At 32.0% G+C, this 26,434-nt stretch overlaps 3 protein-coding genes and 1 long non-coding RNA gene across 5 annotated transcripts; 2 read left to right on the top strand and 2 right to left on the bottom strand.

Annotated features, from left to right (window-relative positions):
- Nucleotides 1-2: 2 nt before the first annotated feature.
- On the top strand, nucleotides 3-2,158 carry LOC108488296 (uncharacterized). Its single transcript, XM_053020331.1, is given in 3 exon segments — nucleotides 3-27; nucleotides 191-587; nucleotides 1,670-2,158. Coding segments are annotated over 3 exon segments (714 nt in total). The 3' UTR covers nucleotides 1,962-2,158.
- A 62-nt stretch (nucleotides 2,159-2,220) lies between these two features.
- On the bottom strand, nucleotides 2,221-2,637 carry LOC108488295 (RING-H2 finger protein ATL73-like). Its single transcript, XM_017792581.1, has one exon. It carries the CDS (start codon nucleotides 2,635-2,637, stop codon nucleotides 2,221-2,223), a length of 417 nt encoding a protein of 138 aa, XP_017648070.1.
- An 852-nt stretch (nucleotides 2,638-3,489) lies between these two features.
- On the bottom strand, nucleotides 3,490-10,012 carry LOC108486934 (uncharacterized). Of its 2 annotated transcripts, XM_017791103.2 has the most exons (18): nucleotides 9,829-10,012; nucleotides 8,877-9,101; nucleotides 8,557-8,623; nucleotides 7,882-8,065; nucleotides 7,367-7,419; nucleotides 6,760-6,848; nucleotides 6,345-6,572; nucleotides 6,082-6,146; nucleotides 5,906-5,966; nucleotides 5,702-5,819; nucleotides 5,544-5,625; nucleotides 5,350-5,422; nucleotides 5,217-5,278; nucleotides 4,618-4,713; nucleotides 4,318-4,472; nucleotides 4,142-4,238; nucleotides 3,987-4,064; nucleotides 3,490-3,896 (listed from the first exon to the last, which is right to left on the bottom strand). In XM_017791103.2, exons 1-18 carry the CDS (start codon nucleotides 9,833-9,835, stop codon nucleotides 3,789-3,791), a joined length of 1,848 nt encoding a protein of 615 aa, XP_017646592.1. In that variant the 5' UTR covers nucleotides 9,836-10,012; the 3' UTR covers nucleotides 3,490-3,788. The 2 variants fall into 2 exon arrangements, with proteins under 2 accessions (XP_017646592.1, XP_017646593.1); XM_017791104.2 differs by lacking the exon at nucleotides 8,877-9,101.
- Nucleotides 10,013-13,014: 3,002 nt separating this feature from the next.
- On the top strand, nucleotides 13,015-13,703 carry LOC128282603 (uncharacterized). Its single transcript, XR_008272929.1, has 2 exons — nucleotides 13,015-13,332; nucleotides 13,449-13,703. It is a non-coding gene; the product is annotated as an uncharacterized LOC128282603 (long non-coding RNA).
- Nucleotides 13,704-26,434: the final 12,731 nt, after the last annotated feature.

The following is a 26,434-nucleotide window of genomic DNA, read 5'->3' as shown; positions in this document are numbered from 1 at the left end:
TTATGAATGATTCCTTTTTTATGGAAGGTTGGTAGTGATGGAATCCGGGTTTATTTCTTTTTTTGGCTAGACATTCAACAGGTATTTCATGTTTGATTGTCTATTATATGGATAAAAAGAATCATAAAAGTGAAATTGCTATGATTAGAGGTCATTTTTGTTGAGAAAGGTGGATTATATTTGTTTGTAGGAGCATGTAGAGCTACTCAAGTTGTCGATCTCTTTCCGACTGTGTCTCCCGAGATTGTTGTTCGGGAGGCACGGTTAGAGGATTGTTGGGAAGTAGCTGAGACTAACTGCAGCTCGTTCTTCCCCGAATATTCCTTCCCTTTGGATTTCGTGCTACGAGTTGATAGAATGGTGGGGATGCTATCTGGATTCTCTATTTCTCCTGGTTACCGGAGAACTTGTTTGGTAGCTGTCGTTGGTGGTTCAGTTGGTGATACGTTTTTATTTGGAACTGAAGATTTCAACATCGGATGTTTCGATGGAAAATTCAGTCTTAATAAAGGGTATGTGACTGGTATATTAACTATCGATACCGTTGCTGATTTTCTTCCTAGAAAAGGACCACTTCGACGGAGAAGGTGAGTGTAATTATTGGCTACTCATACTGACATGCCACTTGAAACTTACTCTATAAGAAATTTCGTTAAAAATTAACTACTTAGGATGCAAAATGACAGCCTGAAAATTTTCAGTTTTATGTTTGCGTAAATGCAGCTCATCAAATTTACCATAGCTTTGTCTTTGTTTCTTTAATTTACATTTTGCATGTCACCCCATTAATGTTATCAATAAACAACTTACATGTCCTGTCTTTGGAATCCATTAACAACTTATGAACAGTGTGTTCTAGTTCGAAATAAGGCTTTCAGGACCATTAGCAGAATATTTTAGTCCAACCTTGTTTGCTAAACCTAACCCTTTGTCTACCCCTTCATACCAAAATGCCAGGAATGGAAAAAGACAGGTTTTCTCCATTTTAATCGGTTCTTTTTGTACTGAGTTTTTCTTTTTCAGCTCATAAGCAATGAGAGTCCAAGTGAACCTAGCAAAGTTTCTACATAAATTATGTTGTCTTTCCATTCTCGATATTTTCATTTGGTAACGTACATAGAATCAATAGTTGGTAAGGATGCCTGGTGTCGGTGTCTTGAAAACTAAATTTCCTGCACAATGCCAGAGGTTCATTATTGAAGAATGGTTCTATGTGACTATTGATGCCTGTTAAAGCCTACGGGGATAAGAGAACTCATTTAAACCTCCTTTCTCCGTTAATCTTATTTAGTGAAAGTAATCAGAGTTTTCTGGCTAGGACAGAAAATATACCGGCAAACGATTGTGAGAGGGCTGAAAAACGGACAGTGAGGTGAGAAGGCATGAACCCCTGTCAAGTCACAGTTCTTAACTTGGGGCCTTATATATCACCTCGAGTTAAGAGGGCTGAAGATAGTTCTTAATTCAAGATCTTATGTATTGGTGTTCTGCAGATGATAGAGTTCCAGTTTTAAGCAATTATGGTAGGATTAGACCTGCTGGACGTTCTTACCATTATATATCGGTGTTTATTGTTTTGTTCATTGAAGTTGACTCTTTACATGCAGAAAGTACTCTAATTATTAATCTTGTGATTATTAAATAACACACTTGAGCATCTTTATCACAGGACTGGAATTGCATACATATCAAATGTTGCGGTTCGGGAGAGATTCCATCGTAAGGGAATAGCTAAAAGGCTCATAGCCAAGGCTGAAGCTCAAGCAAAGAGCTAGGGCTTCCGTGCCGTTGCATTGCACTGCGATTTGAACAACCCCGGTGCAACAAAACTGTACAAAGACCAGGGTTTCAGATGCATTAAGGTGCCGGAAGGAGCAAACTGGCCCCAGCCGAAGACCGCACCCGATGTGAAGTTCAACTTCATGATGAAGCTTCTAAACACCCCTACTACCATTGCATAAATTCTTTCACAAACATTGAAAAAGAGAATCGGATAAAACTCATCAAAGATGCAAATATGTAGGATGTCTGAAATTAGTTGTATATATTTTGAACATGATGGGATTCGCTTCAAATATTTGTAGTTACTGTATTTATTATCTGTGAGTGTCGGTTATAGATACGTTTAATCTTTTCTAAATGAATTTCTATATTTAAAGAGTAATCATATCCTCATACTCATGTCCGGATAAATACTTGAAAATAATAAAAAATACATGGTCACATGGTCGAACCACGACAAAGGGGGCAATGCGAGTTCTTAACCAGCCATTCATCTATGCAAAGTTGATGATACAGATGGTTGCAGTTTGTAAGAACCCTACAAGAGTCTCCATCTTTGAACTCTTCTAAGCATATGACACACTCGGTGCAACGCGATTTAGTTCCTTCTTCATTCTTGTACTGAACAACGGTCCCGACCAGGATCGGCCTTGAAGCTTCTTCGTGCTTCTGCAATGGCGGTCCTTGCATGCCCTGTTCAGCTATCGGATATATGGTTACCCCAATTTCATGATCTCGGTTGGAAGAATCCTTGCGAAGACAAAGGATAGCCATAAGTATCATAATCAGTGCAACAATAAGTGCCCATAATGCAAGCAATGCATGCATGATGATGAAACTCATGGTGTCTGCCATGGTGAAAGATTTTCGTAATATTCTAATTTAGATGACTTGGATGAAGTGGTAAATAGGGGTTTTTTTTGTAGGGATCGTTTCCTAATCCGTTACTTGCTAGGAAAGTAATATTTTAATCCAACAATGTTAGTGTTATACAATTATTTATACATCTTATATGAGTTTAATATGGATTAGGATACCGTTAAATGTTATTTTTCAAGACATTATTGCATTGCATTTGTTTAGACTTTATCAGTAATATCATACATCAATCAACCCCAAATTAAATACCATTAGTTTTGTATCTCTAATCAAACCTCAAAATAAGACTAAACTCTAAATTTTATATTTTACTTTGTTGTTATTATTAATTAATTTTATTTATTTAATTAACATAAAGAGTTAGAATAATTAGGGCTAATAGTTTACTTTAGCGTCATTATTATTAAATTAAGTGGAATAATTAAAGTTGAAAGATTATTAAGGAAAATTTGATTTCATGTAGGGCTCTACTTTTCTTAAATGTTGGTCTAATTTTGTTCCATGTCCCTACATTCGATAACATTTGAAATTTACTGTATTTATTTTTAATTTTAATTTTTAATTTAATAATTAGAGTCCAATTGATAACCAACTTCTATTAAATTAGATTGGGTGACACTTGGCAAATGCTATATATAAAAAGAAGTTGAATTGAAAGTTGATATTATTTTTATTATTTTAAATTCATATAAGTTTTTTTTTAAAAGGTCATATAATTTATGAGGGTAAGTTATTTCACAATTATCAATTAAACTTCAATTATTTATTAAAAAAAACTAAAGATAGTTAAAATGTATTTCACCCAAATATCCGAATGCTAAATAAATATTATTTAAACGTAATTATAAATATATAATATTAATATTGGATAATATAGAGAAACAAAACAACGTAGGTGCAAGTAAAACCATGGATATTGCTGTTAAGATTGGATATACATATATATATCTTCAGACTTATCTCTATTATTGCTTTTAAGTAACATCACCCCCTCTCTTCAAAAAAAAAAATACAAAGAAACTTCCTCAAAACTACAATTATTACACTAGCAAGCCAGCCCATAGCAAAAGAGGCAGCCATTGGAACACAATACTCAAATGCTGAAAGGCACGACCCATTCAGTGTCATTAAGGTTGGACAAATTTGTCTAAAGCAGATGTGTCCAATGCTTGAAATTCCTTCACTGCAGCAGATACCTCGAGTCCGAGTTTCACTGCATCTTCATGGCTTGGCGCCTACAACACGTGTTGTTTATATTAGTATCGAATCAGTTAATTACAATGCTTATGACAACTTATGAAATTCTTTGCATACTACATTCATACCTCGATGTTAAGAGGGAGGACGGGATCATGAAGTGAAAGCCTAAGGAGAAACCACCCTCCGAACCCGGAAACTCGAACCTGTTTTCAAAGGGAGTTAGGAAAAACCTGTTTCCGTAAGGTGGTGAAAGAAAGCCTATATCTTAACTTCTAGTTACCCCTTCATAGTTCACAGTTGCTTTCTGAAGCTTGGGGTTTGAAGCAATGGAGTTTCCCAAGTGTTGCAGCACTGCTTCTCCGTATTCCCGGAAGGATCTGTGAGTTTCTAACAGTCAGCAACTTTAACAGAAATTATGCGGACATAAAAAGATCAGAGCAATATAGTGCACCATACCGTCCTTTAAGATCGGGATGATTCTGATTAATCTTTAGTCGCAGCTCCACAGCAATAGCTGGTTCCTCCAGACCCTCGACCAGATCGGTTAAAACTTTGCTTCCAACACCTTTGCCAGAAGCCCTTGCTGAAGCAAGTTTATTTAGGAGTTTGACCTGCACTCAGCAGAAGGTCAAATGGAATTGTATGAGATGGACAAGTCGATGCTGTATATTAAGTCAATGTTTTCATTGATATATATGGGCCAACCTAATACATGCAAGAATAGGCTTCTCTGCAACATAAAATTAAACAGCTTACCATCAAGTATGCCCCATCATCAAGCCAGTGATTCTCTTTAAGAGCTCCATGGCCACTGGTTTCTATAGCTAGATGTGATTCCTCTCCGATAGAGTTCTGTCAGCAATTATTTTACTTCAGTACAGGTAAGAAAGAACTGAAAGTTCGACGAGATGATGGGCCATGGTGTAAATAGGTGACAAGGATCTTCGGTACCGAATGATAACATGATTAAGAAGGAAGGTTCCAAAGGATGAAAACAAATAAAGAATTTCATCAATGACTAATGTCGGAAAATAGTCAGCATCAATCTGTCGATTAAAGTATATCTACATTTGTAAATGGCAATGGCCTAATGATCAGCACTAGTGATCGGGCAAAATAATTCATGCTAAGTTGTTGATATTCCATCCACTTATTTCGATAGCACTCTACTAGCAGAATTATAACTGATATAAGTTGTTGATAGCCCATTCACTTATTTAGATAGCACTCTACCAGCGGAACTATACTGATATAAGTTGTTGATATCCCATTCACTTCTTTCGATAGCACTCTACCAGCAGAACTATAACTGATATAAATATTGAAAAGCTAAGGTAAATGAATATGAAACTTACCAATCGAATCGCCTCGTCAATGACATTCTTATAGCCTCTTTTGAATCTATGGTGCTTTCCCCCTAAAAGAAATTGAGACTATCAGTTTGGAGGCAAAGCAAGTACATACATGTCAATTCCGTTTGTGTCGTACCAAGTTTCTTTTCAATGAATGAAGTAAGCCCGTCTGAAGTCACACTGTCCGTAACGATGGTCGTTCCTGGATGCTGAAGGGAACAAGATGAGGAGATTAAATGTAAGAGGAAAACGGCATTGGAAAAGAAATTTTAAAACTTCCACTTGTTTATAAAGGGGGCGTTGAAAATGTAGATTCAGAAAAAATCTTACTTCCTCAAGAACAATGGCGGACATTAAAGCAATCAAGCGATTTCGATTGAGTTCACGTCCGGTAGAATCCACAGCAGCAGACCTTTAAGAAAATGCTTATGAGAGAGGAAAAATAAAAAGCTTTGATAAAGCCGACATATAGGTTGTGAACCTATTACCTATCTACATCTGTATCAAAGATGATCCCCAAGTTGGCCTTGTTGTCTAGAACTGCTTGTGTAATAGCTTTCATCGCAGCCTTATCCTCAGGGTTTGGAATATGATTTGGAAACATACCTGATCCCATAACCACATATCACTTATACTATTAATATGTAAATACAAAATTAAAAAATGGGATAGTTTCCAGGAAAAAAAGATACCGTCTGGCTCCAAGAACTGACTACCAGAAGTGATGGCACCAAGAGGCTCGAGTACTTTTGCCTGGGAAAAGCAATTAGAATAGATAGCTCAGAACCGACCCAGGAAACATATTGCAGTCAGAATAATATCAATAAAAAAATAAAGATACGCAGTTGATGGACTCAAGAAAACCTACTGCAAAAAACCCTCCTGCACCATTTCCTGCATCAACAACAATGTGGAATCCTTCCAATGGCTTCTCTAATAGTTGATAACACCAAACAACGATTAGTGAGAAAAAGTTAAAGAACCCTATTAGTTCTGATAAATATAATTATACGACCTTCGTGAATGATAAACGCTAAAAAAAGACATGCAGCTTGGCTTATATTGCACTTCCAATGACGAAGAAAGAAAGAAAGATCGATAATTAATCATTTAAATTCAGGAAGCTATTACCTATATTCCCAGCAGCCTTTCGGACTGCCTTCACAAGATCAGATGTATAAACGGCCATATAGTCAACCTTTTTAACTGATTCAGAAGCCTTTACTGAGTAACCTTTGGCAAGGAAATTACTGTATATACTCGCAGCACGTTGCAAGATGTCTTTTATGTCATTTTTCCCAAGACCTCCGTCACTCGTGAAGAACTTGAACCCATTCCTGTTATAAGGTAGGTGACTAGCTGTTCACAATATAAAAGTTTATTAGGAAACAAATTAACTTTGAAAAGTATACCAATTTAAAATTTAAAAATCCTGTTTTCACGATATAGTTCATCAAATATAATGATTACGACACTCCATTGCTGAACCTTTTACATGTTCAAGGATGGTATCGGCTATCCACAGAAGAGCATAGTGATAAACTACCTGTTATCATAATGGCCCCATCAGCTGGACATAAGATTGCCTCGTCTTCTGTAAGTGTACTATTAAACATTGCCGGTGTAGATGCTAAACTGCAAAAAGGAAAAAAAGACATGAATTAATTCTCAATAATATACTCACTAAGACTAGTTCTAGAGTTCATAATAGTTAATAGAAAAACTATAAACTACGAACTACATCAATCGATAAAACTGCTTGCATGTATTCAGAAAGGAAGCACCTGAATTATAGCCATAGTTTGATTTGTTTGACCTCAAAATAGGTTGCCAAATACTCTACATTGAAACCAAAACAAGCTCAGACAGCTAGTAGAGAAGCTGACCGGAATTACTTTTCCCATCCTAAAACTACAATTTAAGACAAGCTTAAAAAGTTCAGATAAATTGTTCATTTTGAACATGTCATAAATCCTGCCTGTCTCCAACAAGAAATCAAGAATCTAAATCTCCAACCCTAGAACTTGGTTGAGGCTTGTAATTTCAAACTGGATTACACATGCTTAGACCCATTAACCATTCCATGACAGACCGTTAAGTATTTATGTCATCCAATTATTAGATTAACATTAAAATAGAACACTGTAACTCACCCATATTGAACAACATCAAGTCCTGCACTAGCAATGCCTCGAGAAACAGCATCCTGAAAAGCCAAACAAATTTGTTCAAAGGCACAAAATTTTCTGTAGCATTAATGATTCTAGTAATATAAGTCAAAAAGTGCATTCATACACTTCCTGTTTTTGAATATTTATTAAATCAGATTACACATTTTTGCATAGAACTGGCCCTGAGAAATGTAAATACTATCCCCAATGAAACTGAAATTTTTGTTTCTTACTCTTTATATATAAAATTTGAAAATAACTATCAAAGTTATATGCGAAAGCTTTGCCACAGAGTTCAACTATAAGTAGCATCATACTAAATAGGCAAGGGTTACCACATATGTCATGGTTGATGATAGAAGTAACAATAAGAAGTTCCCACGACTTGAAAAATACTTTTCAAACAGGAACAATGTAAAATCTACAGATAGCAGGTAGATAAGATTCATATAAACTATTACACTACATTAGACTGAATACTAAGGTAAGGGAAATACCTGTAATTTCTGTGCAGATATACGAGAATCATGACCAATGGAAACTCTCAACTTTCGAGATGCATCAACCTTTTTCTTATCTAACAACCATGCAGCAAAACCAGCAGCTATTGCTTCTGTAACTGGCTCAGTAAGGCTCACAGGTTCTCCCTCAACAACAGAAACAGCCACACCTCTAATATCACTGTATGATCATTAAGGGAATGAATGAAGAAGCAATCCTTGATCACCATAGAAAAACAGTTAAAAAAAATTAAAAACAATAAAAAGGCATTTTGGTTCCATTACAATACTAAAGACCTGTAAACTAAAGTGGCAGCACTGCCTAAAAAGAGAAAGCTTACTTGTACTGTTAGGACCAGTGGATAAAGTATGTATATCATAACAAGTCCACCAGGAATTTATCCTATCAGGTCATCTTATACATCCTACTGCTAAACTGTTAATAAACAGGATACACAGCCACCATTCAATAGGATCAAAAGCCACAGAAAATTTGTTTTAAAATTAATCCAAAAGACATGAGTAATAGACTTGAAATGCAGTTAAGATCAGATAATCCAAGGAGAGAAGAATATAATATATGCGGACTACTTGTTGAGGAACAGTCATGCTAAAATATAAATTAAGAAAGTTATAAGTTTAAATGCATGGTGCAATGGATGGACTTCTCACCTGCCATTCTGAAGCTTCAGAAGATCGACTTTGTCCAGAGATGGTATTGCAGTAGCAGATGAAGCAGCTGCAGTAAAAGTTTCAAAGGAAAATACAACACTTCAGAAGATAGATATCTTTTAAATTTCAATGGACCATACAAAGAGAAAATTTCAAAGTTGTTATAACATCCTACAATGGAATCTACCCTGATAACCAAAAAGATAAATACAATGCCAATCCGATGAATGGTGACAACAAAAAGAAATTTAGTCTTTTATTTCATTTAACACACATATTGTTGTATTTGATATGAACCAAATAGAGAGACTTGAACGGACCGTTGCAGTAAAAAGTTCTTCGGTTAACAAAACCATTCTGATATTTCAGTAGTTTGCGCATTTGCATGGAGGAGTTGCTAGTCCATGCTAACTTCCCTCCATGAAAAGGAGGCAAGGCGCGCATATAAGGGACACAAATGTCCCTTTGATATTGGGTCCCGAACTGCCTATTCTGTTGGTAGAACTGTGCAATAAAAACATTTTGAACAACCTTCCCTGACAATGCTGCATGAAATTTGCAATTTTATCAGATTTACACAAGGGTAAACTCTTCATTAATAGCTCAGAGTCATCTACATCATTATCAATTCTTCAACTCCAATCAAAACCCATAATTTTCACCAACTGTGTTCCTTTAACTTGCTTTAGTATTTAGTTAACCTCATCATTAACTATTATTATTCAATAAAATCAAAATTTTCATTCCTGTTAGTGTATCCATTCTTTTTTCTATTCATTTTTTTTTATTCACTTAAAAGTTCATATTCTTTTAACAGCCCACCCCAATCAATGGGAGAATAAAAAAAAAAAAGACAAGAAGAAGAAATGTGGCGGCCTCTAAGCAAGTATAAAAAAAGGGGAACTTAGGCAAAAGCAAGAATCACAAACCAGCCATCACTATTGAACTTATTTAACTATTAAGCAAATCAGAAGCAGGAACTCAATTATAATTCATTAATAATTATCAACAACAAATCCAAATTTAAAAAAAAGTTAAATATTTTAATCAAACCCAAATTTCAGAAACATAGTAAAGATTAATTCAATGACTAAACAAATGTAAGATATAAGGCATAAACTAACAAGGGTTCATCCATATTTACTCAAATAACAAGATAGCATCAAATTCCCATAAAAAATTATTAATCAAGAGATATGTAATTAACCAAAAGAAGAGAGCTTTTGTGTTAAAATAAGAGGGAAAATGAATGAAAAATTGAAAACTTTTTACCTGCCATTTGAAGAGGTGGAAGGTTTGATCAGAAAGAGAAGAAAATCAATGGGCTGAGAAAAAGAGGAAGTGAAACAAAAATTGGGGTAGCTGAGGAAAGAAAGAGTAGCTGGGTAATCTCAGAAGCTGCCAGATGCCTGCCGAATTTTATATTTTTAAACGCATTGGACAGTTTACCCCTGGTGAATACAATAAGTTAATATACTATATAGTACTTAAGATTGGCTTTAATATTCAATTTAGTACTTCAAATTTTTTTATCTCAATTTAGTACCTAAGTTTGGATTCAATATTCAATTCGGTACTCAGACCAAATAACCTAATAGATGTTTGACACATGTACTTTAGTAAAAGAATAAAGGTATTTAACTGGAACAAAAAAGCTTAAGTATCAAATTGAAAAAGTTTGGGTACCAAAATAAACATTGAAGCTAAACTCTAGTACTCATTAGGACAAAAACTCAAATATCATATTATACATTAAATTCAAATTCAAGTACCAAATAATGTATTAACGCTAAGTTAATTACCAAGATTTTAATTTTTTATAAAGAAATTAAGGCCTTGTTTGATAAACCATTGAAAAATTAAATCCATTGAAAATGATTTAACCTTTTTACACATGTTTAATAATCCAAAATAAAAACAATCTTATGAAATTTTATAAAAATGTGAAAATAATAATTAAATATTTATTACTTAATATAAAATATTTTTAATTAATTTAATTTAATATTATATTATCTTATAAAAGTTTACATTTAAAATTTAATTTTTATTTAGAATAAAGAGAAATATTTAAAAATTAAAGTTAAAACGTAGAATTTTAATAATTTAAATTTAAATTTATTAAAAAATATAATTATATTTCGTAATAATTTGAAGTAATATATTAAATAATTTTATAACTTAAATTCAATATTTATTTTTTAGCACTTAAATTTTTAATATTTATTCTTTTTAACACTTTATTTTTAATTTATCAAGCACGTAAATTAAAGAATTATTTTTAATACCAAAAGTAATTTTTAATGATTAATGGAATCCTTATATTATTAAATAATATGTTTTTAATTAAAATAAATTTATTTTCAATAAAATCTCACGGATCATAATCAGTTTTTTATTGTGCTTAATAGTAATTCATTTATTTTAAATTTATTAAATAATTGCTTAAAATAAGCTTGAAATATTTAGAACATATTTAAATTTAGAATATATTTAGGGATAATATAATTTTTCGCACTTGAACTTGTTAATTAAATTCATTTTGGTATTATATTTTTTTGGTCCATTTTCACACTTTAACTTGACAATTAGATTCATTTTGGTTCTTGGACTTGAATAATATAAAAGTTCGATAATGTGACACTTTAAGATTGTGTCACATCATCACTTGAAAAATAAAAAATTTATAAAAGTTTTCAGGTGATGACGTGGTACAAACTCATAGTGTCACATTCAATGTTTTAATAACCGAATCAGTGGTTGAACGGGTTAGACTATCGATTCTTGATTAACCAGTTTGATCAACTTGACCACCGGATCAACAAATTAAATAATTAATTAATTTTTCATAAAAATAAAAAAACTATTAAACCAGTCCAACCTGTTCAATTGTCAATTTCTATCTCAATTTTTGATTTTTACCAATTTCAAGTATTTCTTGAGTCAATCTTTTCAACCCATGTGTTCGGACCATTATATCAATCAGTTCTCAATCCATCTAATCCAGTCTTGTTCCAATAGTATTGGTCACATCATCAAATCTCCATAGATTCCACATTTAGGGATCAAATGTTTCAAGGATCAAATTGAACAAAAAAATGTATGAGTACTAAGAACAAAAAAATGTATGAGTACTAAAGTGAACATAATTATCAAATTCAAAACCAAAATTCACATTATCCCTAAAACTTATTATGCTTGTAAATAGAAAAACATTTTAAAACTAATTAAATTCATTCTTAAAAAATTAGAAGAATGAATAAAAATAAAAAAATAGAGAAATTAATATTTTCTTACAAAAGATATCACTATTTATTTATATAATTTTATGTGGCAGAGTATATTATTTGTGAAATATAAAAAATATTTTTAAATTTTAATTATATATATAACCTTGTGAAAGAAAAAAAATCTCCTAGAAGGATGCTAAATAATATCTCTTTATGTAACTCCTTTTATATGATATATAAAATATCTCTTATTCCATGGAATATCCAAATTAATTCTAACATAAAAACAAATTGTCCCCCTTTTTTCTGTCTTTTCTCTACCAAAAATATCCTTTAGATAATTAATTTTTTATATAAAAATATTTTTCCATTTTAAAAAGAAAAAGACAAATGAGCAAAACCTAAAAACTAATAAAATTCAGTTGATTCAAGAATCAATATTAATTAATTGAACAAGATTTAAAAAATAATTGAACCAAAGGCTAAATTAATTGAAATAGATTTTATAAGTTTTAATAATTTTCTTTTCAAATTTTAATATTTATTTAATTTAAATCTAATAGATTAGTTTAATCAATTTAACCATCGACCTATAAAATAGATTTTAAGCCTCCTTTGGATTTAATTTTTTTAAAAAATTTGGAGCCCATTACTATTTTTGAATTAATGTATTATACTATTCTTTTTAAAGTATTATGTATTCTTGAAAACTCTATCACACATGTATGCGTATGAAAATTATATATTTAGAATACAATTTGTGTTTAAAAATAACATATAATAAATAATGGAATGTATGATTTAAAACTAATTAATAATAACATATGAAATATAAGTTCAAATATCATCATATGCATATTTTTATTTTAAATAAAAACCTAAAGTGCCTACAAATAGTATAATTTATTGTTTAAGGTACCTACAAATAGTATAATTTTTTTTAGAGATATCAATTTTTTTCAATTTCGAAATCGAAAGGTGCTTTTACCAAAAAAAATAAACTAGAAGAAGGAACAAATGAATAAACTAAAATATTGAGCTAATTGCGACAATGACTTAGTGGCATACGTATGCGAGTTTCAAGTTAATTGACATAAAGTACAAAATTTGATCCTGTGTTTGTAAATCATTTCTCCAATTTCCGTTGTAATGTTTTTGTCTAATTTATTAAAAAAATCGAAGTCTTGGAAACCACAACTAAAACGGAATCGTTTCAACAAACAAAAGTCAACCTAGTTGACGAGTGAAAGGTGCAATGCAGGTCGGCTTCAAAGTTCAAATAATCCTAGCAGAAAAAACCCATCCTCTTCTCTTAATTAAATTCTCAATTTTCACAGTATTAACAAATTTAGGAATTAGGGTTTTCTCTGAAATTTCATGAGAAATCCCCTCAAAATTCATCGAAGATGATCGAGATGGTGTTGAACGATCGTTTAGGGAAGGTGGTGTGCGTGAAGTGCAACGACGACGACACCATCGGAGACTTGAAAAAGCTGGTGGCGGTTCAAACCGGTACCCGAGCAGACAAGATACGAATCCAGAAACGGTATATGAAGTTGTGAATTTGGGTTTCTTTCTATTTCAAACTTTAATAAAAACACAGCAAGTTTAGAACAGCTATTATTAGCGACAAAACTAACAATCAATTATTACTAACATTAGTAACATCAGCTGCATTTACTTTCTGAGTCTGCCACATCCCAACTACGATAAAGACAACGAGGGCAAGCAGACGCCAATGAAAGGAGCCAATGCTTTGCAATAACCATTGCAGCAATCATCCGAATAAATGCAGTAGGCAATGTCGAGAAAGCATTCCTCGACAGCAACTAGAGTGACCGCTGCTAAAAGTATGTTGCCATTACAATTCAATCTCTTCATTGACTTTTTAATTTGAATATCAAGTTCATTTCATCACATTTTCAAATTTTCAAATTTATTTATAATGTTTTGCTTGAAGTCTAGTAAACAAGCTCAAATATACGGGTATATTACACCACACCAGTTGCTCATCCAAGCTGAGTATATATATATATATATATCAAGTTATCCGTTCAGACTAAACCTATATCATGACACATCAAGTTACTCAGCCGAGTTAAACCTGTGTCATATAATACCTGAGAATCTTCAACAAATGTTGGATCTCGCTCGCATCTATAATAAGCGCGCACAAGACCCTATTTGCATGCCAATTGTATCCTAACCTTTACTAAGTTCACACAGGCACCAATTTTCACATGTTTCAATATAATCCTTGTAATTGTTTACATTTGCATATCACACTTTGTAAAAGGGGTAACGTTTTTTATTCCATACCATGTCAGCATTCGCATTTTCACATTTGTACCCTATTTTATTTCATAATCATCAATCACTACACAATATTTCAATTCAATCCATTACTAGTCAAATGTACCAAATTCCATAATATTGCAACCATATAGAAACATTTATATATATTAAATTAAATACAAACATACAATTATAATACAAAGTGAGATAATAAATTCCAAATGAACTTGTTCAAAATGTGAAAAGAGTGAATGCTTTAGAGACTAATCCACAAATTTAACTTTTCCCTATTAACTCCAATTTGATCCAAATCTTAATCTATACAATTATTTTATATAACCAATCAATAATTCCATTTTCAATTTTTCCCATATTTTACATTTTATTTAATTTAGTCTCTAAACTCGAATAAACATAACTTTAAATTTCTAGTTTTGGATTAAAATTCATTTTCACATACTTTCATTAAGGACCTTATACTTTCTATTTCTAACAAAATTTTATGATAGATTTTACTTTTATTTAATTTAGTTCATAATGTAACAAACTTAACAATTAAACTAAATTAACTTTGCAATCTAGTCCTTTTCATAATCTAAGCTTAAAACTATCAATCCCAAGCCTAATTATTCAAATTGGTTAATCAAGCTCCCATTACCTCAAATCTATAAAAATTACAAGAAAAGAACTTGAATTTATGTACTAATTGAAAACCAAATGTCTTGAGATTTCTTTGAAGTTTTCTTTAGGTCTTAGCTATGGTAGGCGGTTGGGGAAGTCAAGAAGATGGCAAAAATTCCGCTAACTTTTACCTTATATACTATAATTAATCCTTAATTATTTAATTTAATTAGTTACATCATGTTTTAATTAACTTGATCTACCATTAATCAAGTTTAGAGGAAACTTTCATCACCATCCCCTAACTTTCATTTAAAGATGGTTTAATTACCAATTTGGACCTTTGTCTAATTTCCATTTAAGTCCTCAAGCCTTTTTCCAATTAAAAATCTGTAGTGATTAAATTTTTACAATTTAGTCCCTAAACCTTAATTAGCTATTAATTCGGAAAAATTATTGGTCACACCTTTAATAAATTTTTATATTATCATTGTAAATATTCATATTTAATATTTATGGACTCGGTTTACAAAAATTAGATTCCGAAACCCCTGAAAATTGGGGCGTTACACTTCCTACTAATCACACCTATGAAAAGAAAAATGATATTTTCCATCTTTCTATTTTTCTATCCTTCAATTTTCCATCTTTCCAATTTTTTCAACTCTACCAATCAAAGCCTAATAGAATCAAATTAATCAATTTGGTTTGGTTAATTATTTATTTTAATCATATTGGATTGTTTTAAATAGGCATAATGATAAATTTAGCAATTAACTTTTATATCTTTTGTTATTTTGGCCCTTTTCTGTTATAGCTAAATTTGGTACTCAACCTTTTTAGAAAAGTCAAATTTAACCATCATCCATTCAAAAAAAAGTCGACTTGTTGTTTTTTATGGAAATATTGTCTAAAATATTACATTTTTAAACATAGTAGCTTGCATGACAATCCACATATATTTAATTATAATTTTTGAATTTTTATGAACTATTTATATATTTATTTTGATTCTTTTGAATTTTTATAATTATTTGTTGACGTGGCAAACAAGATAAATAATATCATATCAACATGAAATATACATAAACTGCCACATTAATTACCATGCCAACATCATTAGGAAATTAATGTTTTAGTGATCATTTCCATTTAGAAAAGCAATTCAACTCTTTTTAAAAGGTTGAGCGCTAAATTTAGCTAAAAAAAAAAAGACAAATTGACAAAATATTAACGTTGAGAACTAAATTTATCATTATGCTTTTTAAATAATAGTGATGTTTTAAAAACTAAGCTAAATGAATTGGAGTAAAAGTAACATGATTTACTTTTTTTTTCTTTTAATTTTAGAATTTAGAATTTTATATATAAATTATCTTATATTTTTGATTTAGTGTCACATTGTATAACATTTGTCCCCTTTGGCCAAATTGTATTTCATATAATTAGCCCCTTAAGCCATAATATTATACTTTATTTTAGCAAAGTATTTTTCCGTTTTTAATTATATAACTTTAATAATAATCAAATAGTATGATGGGCCCTAAAAGACTAAACTTAGAGGCCCAATATGGACTTTAAAGCCAAATTCCAAAATTAATTGATTTGGTTCATACATACATATTATGTTAGTGACTTTATTGTATTTTGATTTGTATGTCTTGCTAATGAGTTATCTTTCTCTGGTAAGGTGCCGACATTGCAGAGAGAAAAAGAAAGGAGTTTGATACCAAGACTGAGAGGACAAAGTAAAAAAAATACAAATTATCATTCTCTCGGCTCCTTACGCGAAGGACCCCTTGGTAAATATTTTGCATAAATTATGTTCTTTCTTTATTTAACTTATTATTTTTTCCTTCTCCTAATATGTTTTTGTTTAATATATTATTATAGTCTTCAGGTTTTTGACTAAATTATAGTCAATAAAAAGATTGAATCTTTTTTCAAGAAAAGGATGTTAGAAAGCAATAATGATCAATCGATTCCTTATGTCAAATCTTCCCAAGCTCCTGAACGAGATATCAGGTCTTCTCAATCCCAAGCTCTTGCAAGTAATATGCGTGGAGAATGGAACAACTTACAAGCGCTATTTGCTAAAAAGTGTCGATTTGCATACTATGTTCATTGCCTCTCTCATCGTCTCCAATTAACTTTAGTAGCTACATCCAAGGAGGTTTTTCCTATTTGTCAATTTTTTTCTTACTTGATTGGTGTAATCAATTTGGTTGCTTCTTCAAGCAAGCGACATGGTCAATTAAGAGACATTAAGACATCTCATACCGCGGAGTTGATTGATAGTGGTGAGCTTGAAACTGGCAAAAGGAAAAATCAAGTCGGTACTCTTCAGCATCCAAGCGATACCTGGTGGGGATCTCATTTAGCTTCTCTCAATAACTTGATGAGGATGTTCTATTCCGTATATATTGTATTACAAGATATCATCAAGTTTGGCAACTTAATGCTCATCAAATCACGGAATTGCAGAAAGGTTCTACAGTTGCTGAGTTGTGTCAAGTACTAGCTAAGACAAATAAGTCAAGTATTTATCCTCTGCTTGATAGAATTATTCTTCTTGTGCTAACTCTTCCGGTGTCTACTGCAACAATCGAACAAGCATTTTTAACCAAAAATTGTAAAGACAAGGCTTCGCAACAGAATGGAGGACGATTTTCTTTCAACTTACTTGGTGGCATACATCGAAAAAGAGATAGCTCGAGAATTTTGAATAGATTCTATCATTGATGAGTTCGTTTTATGAAAAAGTGGAGGGTGCAATTTAGGATGCCTAGTATTGAGAAATAAGCTTAAGGCCAAGGTTTTTTTTTTAATTTAATTTTTAGAATTATAATGATTTTTACAAAAATTTAGTATAGTATTAGTTATGCTTTTTGCATATTAGAAAGAAATATTTAGTTTTATATAATGCAATTTTTTCTTTTAATTTTTTATAGTTAAATCATTCATACTTTCTACAAAATATTAAATTGATTTGTTTGATTAAAAAAAAGTATCCGAGAAGAATTGACACCTTCTTACATTAAAAAAAGATCATTCGGATTTAAAAGTTTCACCTTGGAGTAAAATCTTGGATCCGTCCCAAGTCGTAAGTCTCTGTACTTTTTTGAAAATTAAAAATTTAGTCTATGTGCTTTTATTTCTAAGAATTTAGTCTCTCTACTTTTCATATTTCAAAATTCAGGTTCTAACGGTTAACTTACTATTAAATTTTTTTTTGTAAAATTTGTTGGTTTGAGATTTTGAAATATAAAAAAAATATTCATTTGGTAGCCATATAATTAAAACAAATGACGTTGCAATTAACTTGAATTTAAAAAAAAGAAGAAGTGCTAACTGAATTTTAAAATTTAGAAAGTAGATACATAAACTAAATTTTAAAATTTTAAAGAGTATAGGGGTTTATGATATATCTTAACCTAAATAGTAACACCATTAGTAAACTGATATATTCGTCCCCTCCGCCATCTCCGGATAGGGATTACGACGGAACGCACCTTCCGAAGTCAACACCATTAGATGTTGTCACACTGAATTTTGTTACAAAGCATGATTATTTTCATTGTTCATTTATTAGCTTTTTTATTTCTTGATAATTCATAGAAATTTTAGTAATTAATAACAAGAACAACAACAGTAAATGATAACACCATTAGCCACAAAAGCAACAAATCTTGCGACGAAAGTCATACAACCAAGAAGATGAGGTGGATAAACTGATATTCCTCTCATCGGCCACCTTCGGATCGGAACTACTGTGTCAAGCACGTCCCTATACCAGGACCATAAAGAAAGCAATAGCCACTGCAACAGTCATTTGGATACAGGCAGGGCTAATTGTAGTCGTAGCAGGCATGAGCCGCCGTTGCCAAAAGTAGCAGCGCCACCATTGCAGCCCATAGGAACCGACCAAACTTCTAGCGCTTCATTTTTTGGTTATGTGTGGGGAGCGTCGTTAATTGCTCAAAGGCCATTTATAGAGATACGATGATCACAATGAGCTGATTAAACAAATATATATTTTTTTATGCAGAGAACATGTTTCATTTTAATATAATCAATATTTCATGGAGGTGTGTAAATCAAAATGGTGACTAAATTATAACATTTAGATTAATCTGCTAATTATGTAACACCACAAGTAGTTCTATTTATAAATCTCAACTTGGTATTTTAAATTAATACCACAAAGAGCCAGCCATGCAGCACTAATTATCATATCCTTTTCACGGTAAAATTATTATAGAGGTAACTTTATTAAGAGTCAGATTATTTTTGTCCCATTTATTAAAAAATGTATAAATTAGCCTTATGCATTAGAAAAAGTGCAAATTGCTCCTTCTTTAAAAAAAATTATTATTAAACGATGAAGTGGAAGGTAATTTCCAAGGTGGAATTAATTTTGTATTTGAAAAAAATAAAATCCAATATGGTATATTAAGGAAAAATAAAATGTAAAAATACCATGGACATCCCGTATTAGGGATCAGATTGTATTTTGCTCCTTCTATTCAAAAATAAATAAATAAAATTTTATATATTAAATGAAAGAGCAAATTAATCTTTCTATATAAAATTCCATCCATTTCGAGGTTAAGTATTAATGTGAATATGAATAATATTACTTAAATCATGCTTGAAATGATTAGTGCATAAATAAAAATAAGATAGAGTATTTTGTTGCTAAAATGAATGCTTTGATAATTGTGTTAAATATTAAAATATTTGTATTGATTGAGTTATAACTAGTTTTTATTTTGTTGGTACACGGGTTTGATTATATATATCAAAATAAAATATATTATATTTATTTGTATAAATTTTGTTGTAGAATTTGTAAGAATTAAAAGTTATAAATTTTGTTGTAGAATTTGTAAGAATTAAAAGGGATAATGTCTAGTTTAGTCCTCAACATTTACATATTTTATTAATTTAGCCCTTATTCTTTTTTTAGTTTAATTTGACCTTTAACCTTTTAAAAAGGAGTCAAATAACTTTTTTTAATGCAGTTCGGATTTCTCAATTTTAATTTGCAAAGTCTTGCTTGAAAAATGATTTTATTTAACAATTCATCTAGTACAATTCTTGGTTTAAACCCAATTTATTACTTTCTCCCAAAGATAATCGCGAACCTAAAGTCAAACCCGAATTGTTAGAAACCACTCTCTCCAAATACCTCACATTATAAATCTCAACTTGTTATTTTAAATTAATACTACAAAGAGCCAGCCATCCAGCACTAATTATCATATCCTTTTAACGGTAAAACTATTATGGAAGTCTCTATATTAAGAGTCAGATTATATGTTTTGTCCCCTTTATATATATTATAGATTATAAATATGTATACATATACCTAATTAATTGTTATAATTACATAAATAGAGTTATAATTTTTAGTTATGGAAGAAACACATTTTTACCGACATTCCATCAATTATAATTTGGTTAAAATACACTCTAAATCTTTATAGTCATCATACATTTGAAATATAGTTCTTACTTTTATTTTTAGAAGTTTAATCCCTTTACTTTTCAGATTTAAAATTATAGTCCAATTGTTAGTATTATTAAAGTCATTTTAAAAATTCATGTTTATTACGACATTATATTAGTTATATGACTACCAATTGAGTATTTTTTATTATTTTAAAATGGCATACCAACATATTTTAACAATATTAATAATTAAACTTTAATTTTAGATTCAAGAAATAGAGGATTACATTCTGAATGTGCAAAGAGATTTGGGACATGGAGCATATTTTAACCTTATATGTGAATGATTGTATTTATAGATGAATGAATGTAAATATTTGTTTGGACAACACAAATTAATTGAATGAAAATATAATTATTAGGGTTGTAATTATACTCTCTTGTAATTATAAAGAATTGTAATTCTCTAGACATATTTGGTGACGATGAATGTAATTACATCATAGTTCCCTAAGTTACGTTCGGTAGTACAAATTGTAATTACATAGTTATATAAATTATATATTTTAAAAATATTAATTACTATCAAATATTTATTAGTATGATAAAAATAATTTCTAAATAGGTAATAAAATCTAAAATCAAATCATCATATTTGTTATGTTAGCCTAAAAAATAATTGATAATACTATTAATATAAAAATAGCAAGAAAAATAAATATCACAAACAATTTTATCAAGGAAAATATGAGTTAATTGTATCAAGGAAAAATAGCAAGGAAAAGATGAGTTAATTGTGTCAAACATCTCCAAACTATGACCCTTTTTTTTTAATTGGTCTCCAAACTTCAGAATATTCTAATTGTATTTTTAAACTAGTTCCAATCCCACGTGTAACGCGCGCAATTTTAAGTGTTTATTTTTCAAATTTATTATATATTTTATATTTTTAAAATATATATTTACTAATTAAATGAGAATTGAGCTAATTTATAATAAAATTTAATTAATTTTGAAAAACAATTAAAACATTTTAATAGATTCAACATGCACTATAGTTTTACCATATGAAATTAATGCAAAGTAACATTTTCAAAATAATAATTAATTAACACAATTAACTCAAATATTAATTAAGTGGTAATTAATATGCTTAGAATTCTATTCAAATAATAATTTTATTTTACATCAATAAAATTAGCACAATTTTATTTACGTAAATTTTTAATTAATAATGGTAAATTTTATAATTATAATTATAATTATCACAATTTTTCCCTATATTTTCTCGCTTAGAGTTGTATTCAAGTAATAACCTTAAGTTAAAATTAGCACAACTTTTTAATTAATAATTGTAATTTAAATTCTAATTATTTTTAAATATGTAATTATCACAACTTCTATTAAAGTTGAATTAATTTTGAATGTGGATTTAGTAATATGATGGAAAATAAAGATATTATCATCTATTCAAAAGTTTTTTAGGCTCATGCTTTTATGATATATGTTATAGATTATAAATATGTATACATATACCTAATTAATTGTTATACTTACATAAATAGAGTTATAGATTTTTAGTTAAGTAAGAAACACACTTTTGAGGGAATTTCCATCCACTATAATTTGGTTAAAATATGCTCTAAATCTCTATACTCATCATACATTTGGAATTTTGTAACATCCCAAAATTCTTGTTTCGGCTTTTGCGAAAATATGGCACAAATGTGGATTTGTTTTAGTGGTTAAGTCTTTTAGGTGTGCGTGAGGTCCTAAGTTCAAGTCTTGTATTTGGTAAATTTTGGAATTTTTCTGACTTAAGTCTTTTATTTGCTCAATGGGCTTATTTGGAGATAAGTGTAAAAACATATTAGAATGGGCCTGTTGGTCTAGTGGTTAGGAGGAGTGTCGGTTTGTTAGAGGTCTTGTGTTCAAATCCTTACGCAAGCTTGGGTATTTAATTTTTGCTTAGCTTTGCACAAGAGTTTCAGTGGAAGTTGAAGTCTAAGGTAGTTGAGATGGAGAGGTTAGTGGGGGGGGGTTGAGATATTGGAATTATCAGTTTATTCTTTTGTTTTTTTTTCAAAATTTCGTTCCTCTCTCTCTCTCTCAAAAATTTTTGACGCTTTCATATTCTCTTTTCCTCTTTTTGTTGTTCTCATTCGGTTTTGCATAGTGATTCTTCGTTGATCGTGCTTAATCCTTTGTTCGTCAGGTAAGTACTCTTTTCCAACCTTTAACTTTTTGGTTTGGGATTTGTAACACAAGATAATGGACTAAGTGGTGAATTCTACGTTTAGGGGAACGTTTTGAGGCAGAGAACCACATTCCATCAGGTTGATTCAAGTTTGTGTTCGTTCTTGGTTGCGGTAAGTCAATTTATGCGTATTTGTATAAGTGTGTTAGGCTAGATTGTTGGTTGCTAAAGGGGTTGGATAATCTGATTGTAGGTGTTGGGCATCTCGGGAGTGGTTTAGTATTGAATTATTACCAGGTGTGTACTCGAAAACGCAGAAAATAAGGTTTCAGTGAAAGTTGAAAACCCCACTGTCGACGCCACACGAGCATGTGATCGCCCGTGTGGTAACCCGTGTGCCATAACACGGGTGTGTGATCGACGAGGTCAGGCCGTGCTCGCAAGACACGATCGTGTGATGGCTAGGTAGGCTGTGTGTGACACACGAGCTAGACTGATTTGAGCCGCGTGGGCCACACGGGCGTGTGGGTCCACATAGGTAGTGGTGTGCAAAATTCGGGTAAAATCGAAAAAAATCGGTTAACTGACGGAATTCAGTTAACCAAATTAATTCGATCGGGGGTCAGTTAATAATTTTTTGAGTTTTCGGTTAACGGTTAATTTGGTTCGAAACCGGTCGATTAACCGAATTTTTTCGGTGTAACTGAAAAAATTAATAAATAAAATTATAATATATAAATAGCCTATTATTCACTCAAACCCAATCCAACATAAACTCAAATACCCAATCTAATATATATTAACCCAAGTACCCAACCCAACCCAATTACCCAACCCAATCATAAAAATTACAAAAAATTTAATAAATAAAAATAAAAATCTAAAACTAAAAATAAAAATAAAAACATATAATTTTATACAAATAATTCAGTTAATTCAGGTAATTCGGTTAATTCGGTTAATTATATACTTATTTTAACCAGGAATTAAAAAACATATAATTTTCGGTTCGGTTAATTTTTTTGAAAAAATTTCAGTTCGGTTAATTTTTTTGAAAAAATTTCGGTTCGATTAACGGTTAAAAATTTTGAAGGGTCGGTTAATTCAGTTAATGGTATTTCGGGTCGGTTAACCGATCGGTTAACCGATTGAACACCCCTACACAAGAGTAGTCTACACGGGCGTGTGGGATTCTAGGCCAGGTCGTGTGATCCACACGGCCAATGCCAAATTGGGCCGTATGGGCCACACGGGCGTGTAGGCCCACACGGGCAGACCACATAGATGTGTGAGCTCATTTAACTGAAATGTGTTCTAAGGTTGCATGGGTCGCCCAAGTTGACTGTGAACCTACTGTAGGATCGGTAAGCACTACTTAGACACTTAAATGCGTGAACTATATGTATGATGTATGTACTGAGCATAATGATTATGTGAATGAATACTGAACCGTATGTATAACTGATATTCATGTATTAGCATGTCATATACTATATGTTGCATTGCATTAGGTTGGGATGTTGATATTTGGAGGGAGTGTACTGAAAGGCTCTTAAGCCTATTATCTGGCAGCTTACCTGCAATTTACTGATTATGTGCCGCATTCAGTACTACTTGGAGTGTAGGGATAGGTGGGTGTTTTAAACCCTACATGGAGTGTAGAGATGGACGGAAATGGTGTGTAGAGGTTGGTTGAGTAGGACTTTGTTTATTGATTAAAGTATATATGATACTGTTACTGTGATGGGCTTAGGCCCTAATGCATATTTGATACTGAAACTGAAAAGGGTTAAGGCCAGGACTGCTACTAAAACTGAAATGGGCTTAGGTCTAGTCTGTATTTGACTGTTTGTTGTGTTTGACTTTATGCGTGCCTTCTGTGGGGATTACTTACTGAGTTTACATAAACTCACCCCTTTCTGTTTCATTTGTCCATGTAATCCCCAGACTTAGACAGATTGGTGCGGTGGAGGACTCGACGGTGACTACATAATAATTGAACTATTTTAATTTTAGTTATGGTATTTATTTCCAATTTATTTTTGGGTTATTTTTTATGTAAATTAGACTTTTGGACTATTCTTTTACTTTGGATTTTCACTGTTCCATGAGTTTTTAAACTGCTAACTCAATAAAGGCTCGGTTAAATTCAAAATGATGTTTTCTTAAACGGGAATGATTTTCTTTAAATATCATGATTTTAAAAGCTTTCGCTATAAAATATGGTTTTAAATGAATCAAATTAAAGAGGAAATGATTTTGAAATTTATGAGAGATAAATAAAAGATAATAAACGGAGATGGTTTTAACTTGATAACTTTAATTTCAAATCCCATTACATGTGACATCGCCAGATTCGTCCATAACGTCTAGGCCGAGTCTGGGGTGTTACATTTAATGGTATCAGAGTCAGGTTACAAAACTTAGCTATGGAAATTTTGGGTTTTAAAACATGGTTTTTAAAGAACTGGTTTTTAAATGATTTGAAATGATGTGACTGAGAATGTAGTACACCGAGTCTTTGGTACTGATTCCGTAAGCATTCTGATAAACTGATATGGTAATATAGATAGTCTGTTCTGAAAACACTCCAGTTAGTGTATATCTTGGCTGTAGTGAAACCAAACCGATAGAGGCGTACTTATGAAAAACAAACTCTGAATTTATGATACTGCTATACATGAAACATCTGTTAATAAATATTGAAACTGTAACTGATTCATAAAAGTTCGTAATATAGATAAATTCGAATAGACATGAGCGTGTGAGGTATCCGTGGGCATGGTACTAGAGGCCGAGGTAGACACCGGAGAGGGCTCGAGCTGAGTTCTCTTCTCTGGGCAACATGCCGAACCTGGATACGAGTGAGACACCTGTGTCACCTGCTACTGAGTCTGGGTCTCAAGATCATATAACTAGGAATGATGCACTAACCTAGGTTATATTAATGATATTGGAAAGGGTCGCTGGGCCCAACACTGGATCTGGGGGCCAATGGTCAATTACGGAACGAATCTGGTCCAATGGAGCTGAACTTTTTAGCGGTGTCATTGGAGTCACCCCTAATGTGGCTGAGTACTGGATGGAGGCTACTGAGAGGGTAATGGATGATTTAGACTGTACCCCTGAGTAGAAATTGAAGGGTGTAGTCTCGTTGCTTCGCGATGAGGCCTATCAGTGGTGGCTGACTATTGAGGAGGGCACTCAGCCCGATCGTCTGTCTTGGAAGTTCTTTAAGTCTACCTTTCAAGGGAAGTATGTGTCAGCAAGTTACATAGATGCTCGTAGGCGTGAGTTTCTGAACCTCACTTAGGGTGACCAATCTGTGGCCAAGTACAATACCGAATTTTTGAGATTGAGCCGTTATGCCCGAGGTATGATGGCATCAGAGTATGAGAGATGTGTCTGATTTGAGGACGACCTTAGGGATAATCTGAGGGTACTGATAGCTCTGCAGAGGGAGCGAAAGTTCTCTGTCCCGGTAGAGAAGAAGAAGATCACTGAAGAGGTTCAGCGCACTGAGCGCCAAAACAGAGATCGTGAGAGGGGTAGGAATAAGAGGGATTCAGAGCCCTCGAGTTCGGTACGAATGCATAAGAAAAAGGCCAGGAGGGTTGGGTTGGTTAGAGCTGGGCCTCTTGTTGCTCCTACTGGATTGCAGCCATGTGAAGATTGTGGTAGACACCATCAGAGCGAGTGTTGGAGGAGGACTGGGGCGTGTTTAAGGTGTGGGCCATTAGAGCACCGCATTTAGGTGTGTCCACTGAGGGTCGATCAGATATAAGCTCCAGGTTTTGGTACTCCGCAGCTATAGAGGGTAGTTCAGCAGCCACTGAGAAGCCGTGGTCAGGCTAGGGGTGGTAACGGTATGAGTCGCTGGAAGAGAGCACCTAGCAGAGGTGCTGGACAGACTGAGGCGAGCCTGCCTGCTATTGTTTATACTTCTTATCGCCTAGAGGACGGAGATGCTCTAGATGTCATTACTAGTATGTTCTTAATTTATGATATACCTTACTTTGCTTTGATAGATATAGGTCCATACATTCCTATGTAGCTAGCATTGTGTTTGAAAACTTGGGGA

Source organism: Gossypium arboreum, chromosome 10 (assembly GCF_025698485.1).
Source record: "Gossypium arboreum isolate Shixiya-1 chromosome 10, ASM2569848v2, whole genome shotgun sequence".
Taxonomy (NCBI): Eukaryota; Viridiplantae; Streptophyta; class Magnoliopsida; order Malvales; family Malvaceae; genus Gossypium; species Gossypium arboreum.
This window is presented reverse-complemented; position numbering and strand designations above follow the sequence as displayed.

Excerpts from the sequence above, each read along its gene's own strand:
- LOC108486934 (XM_017791103.2), bottom strand. Across the intron at positions 4,473-4,617 it reads ATGATGGGGCATACTTGATG|GTCAAACTCCTAAATAAACT; the intron begins GTAAGCTGTTTA and ends TGCTGAGTGCAG. Across the intron at positions 3,897-3,986 it reads TCCTCCCTCTTAACATCGAG|GCGCCAAGCCATGAAGATGC; the intron begins GTATGAATGTAG and ends CACGTGTTGTAG.
- LOC108488295 (XM_017792581.1), bottom strand. The coding sequence starts at position 2,637 with ATGGCAGACACCATGAGTTTCATCATCATGCATGCATTGCTTGCATTA.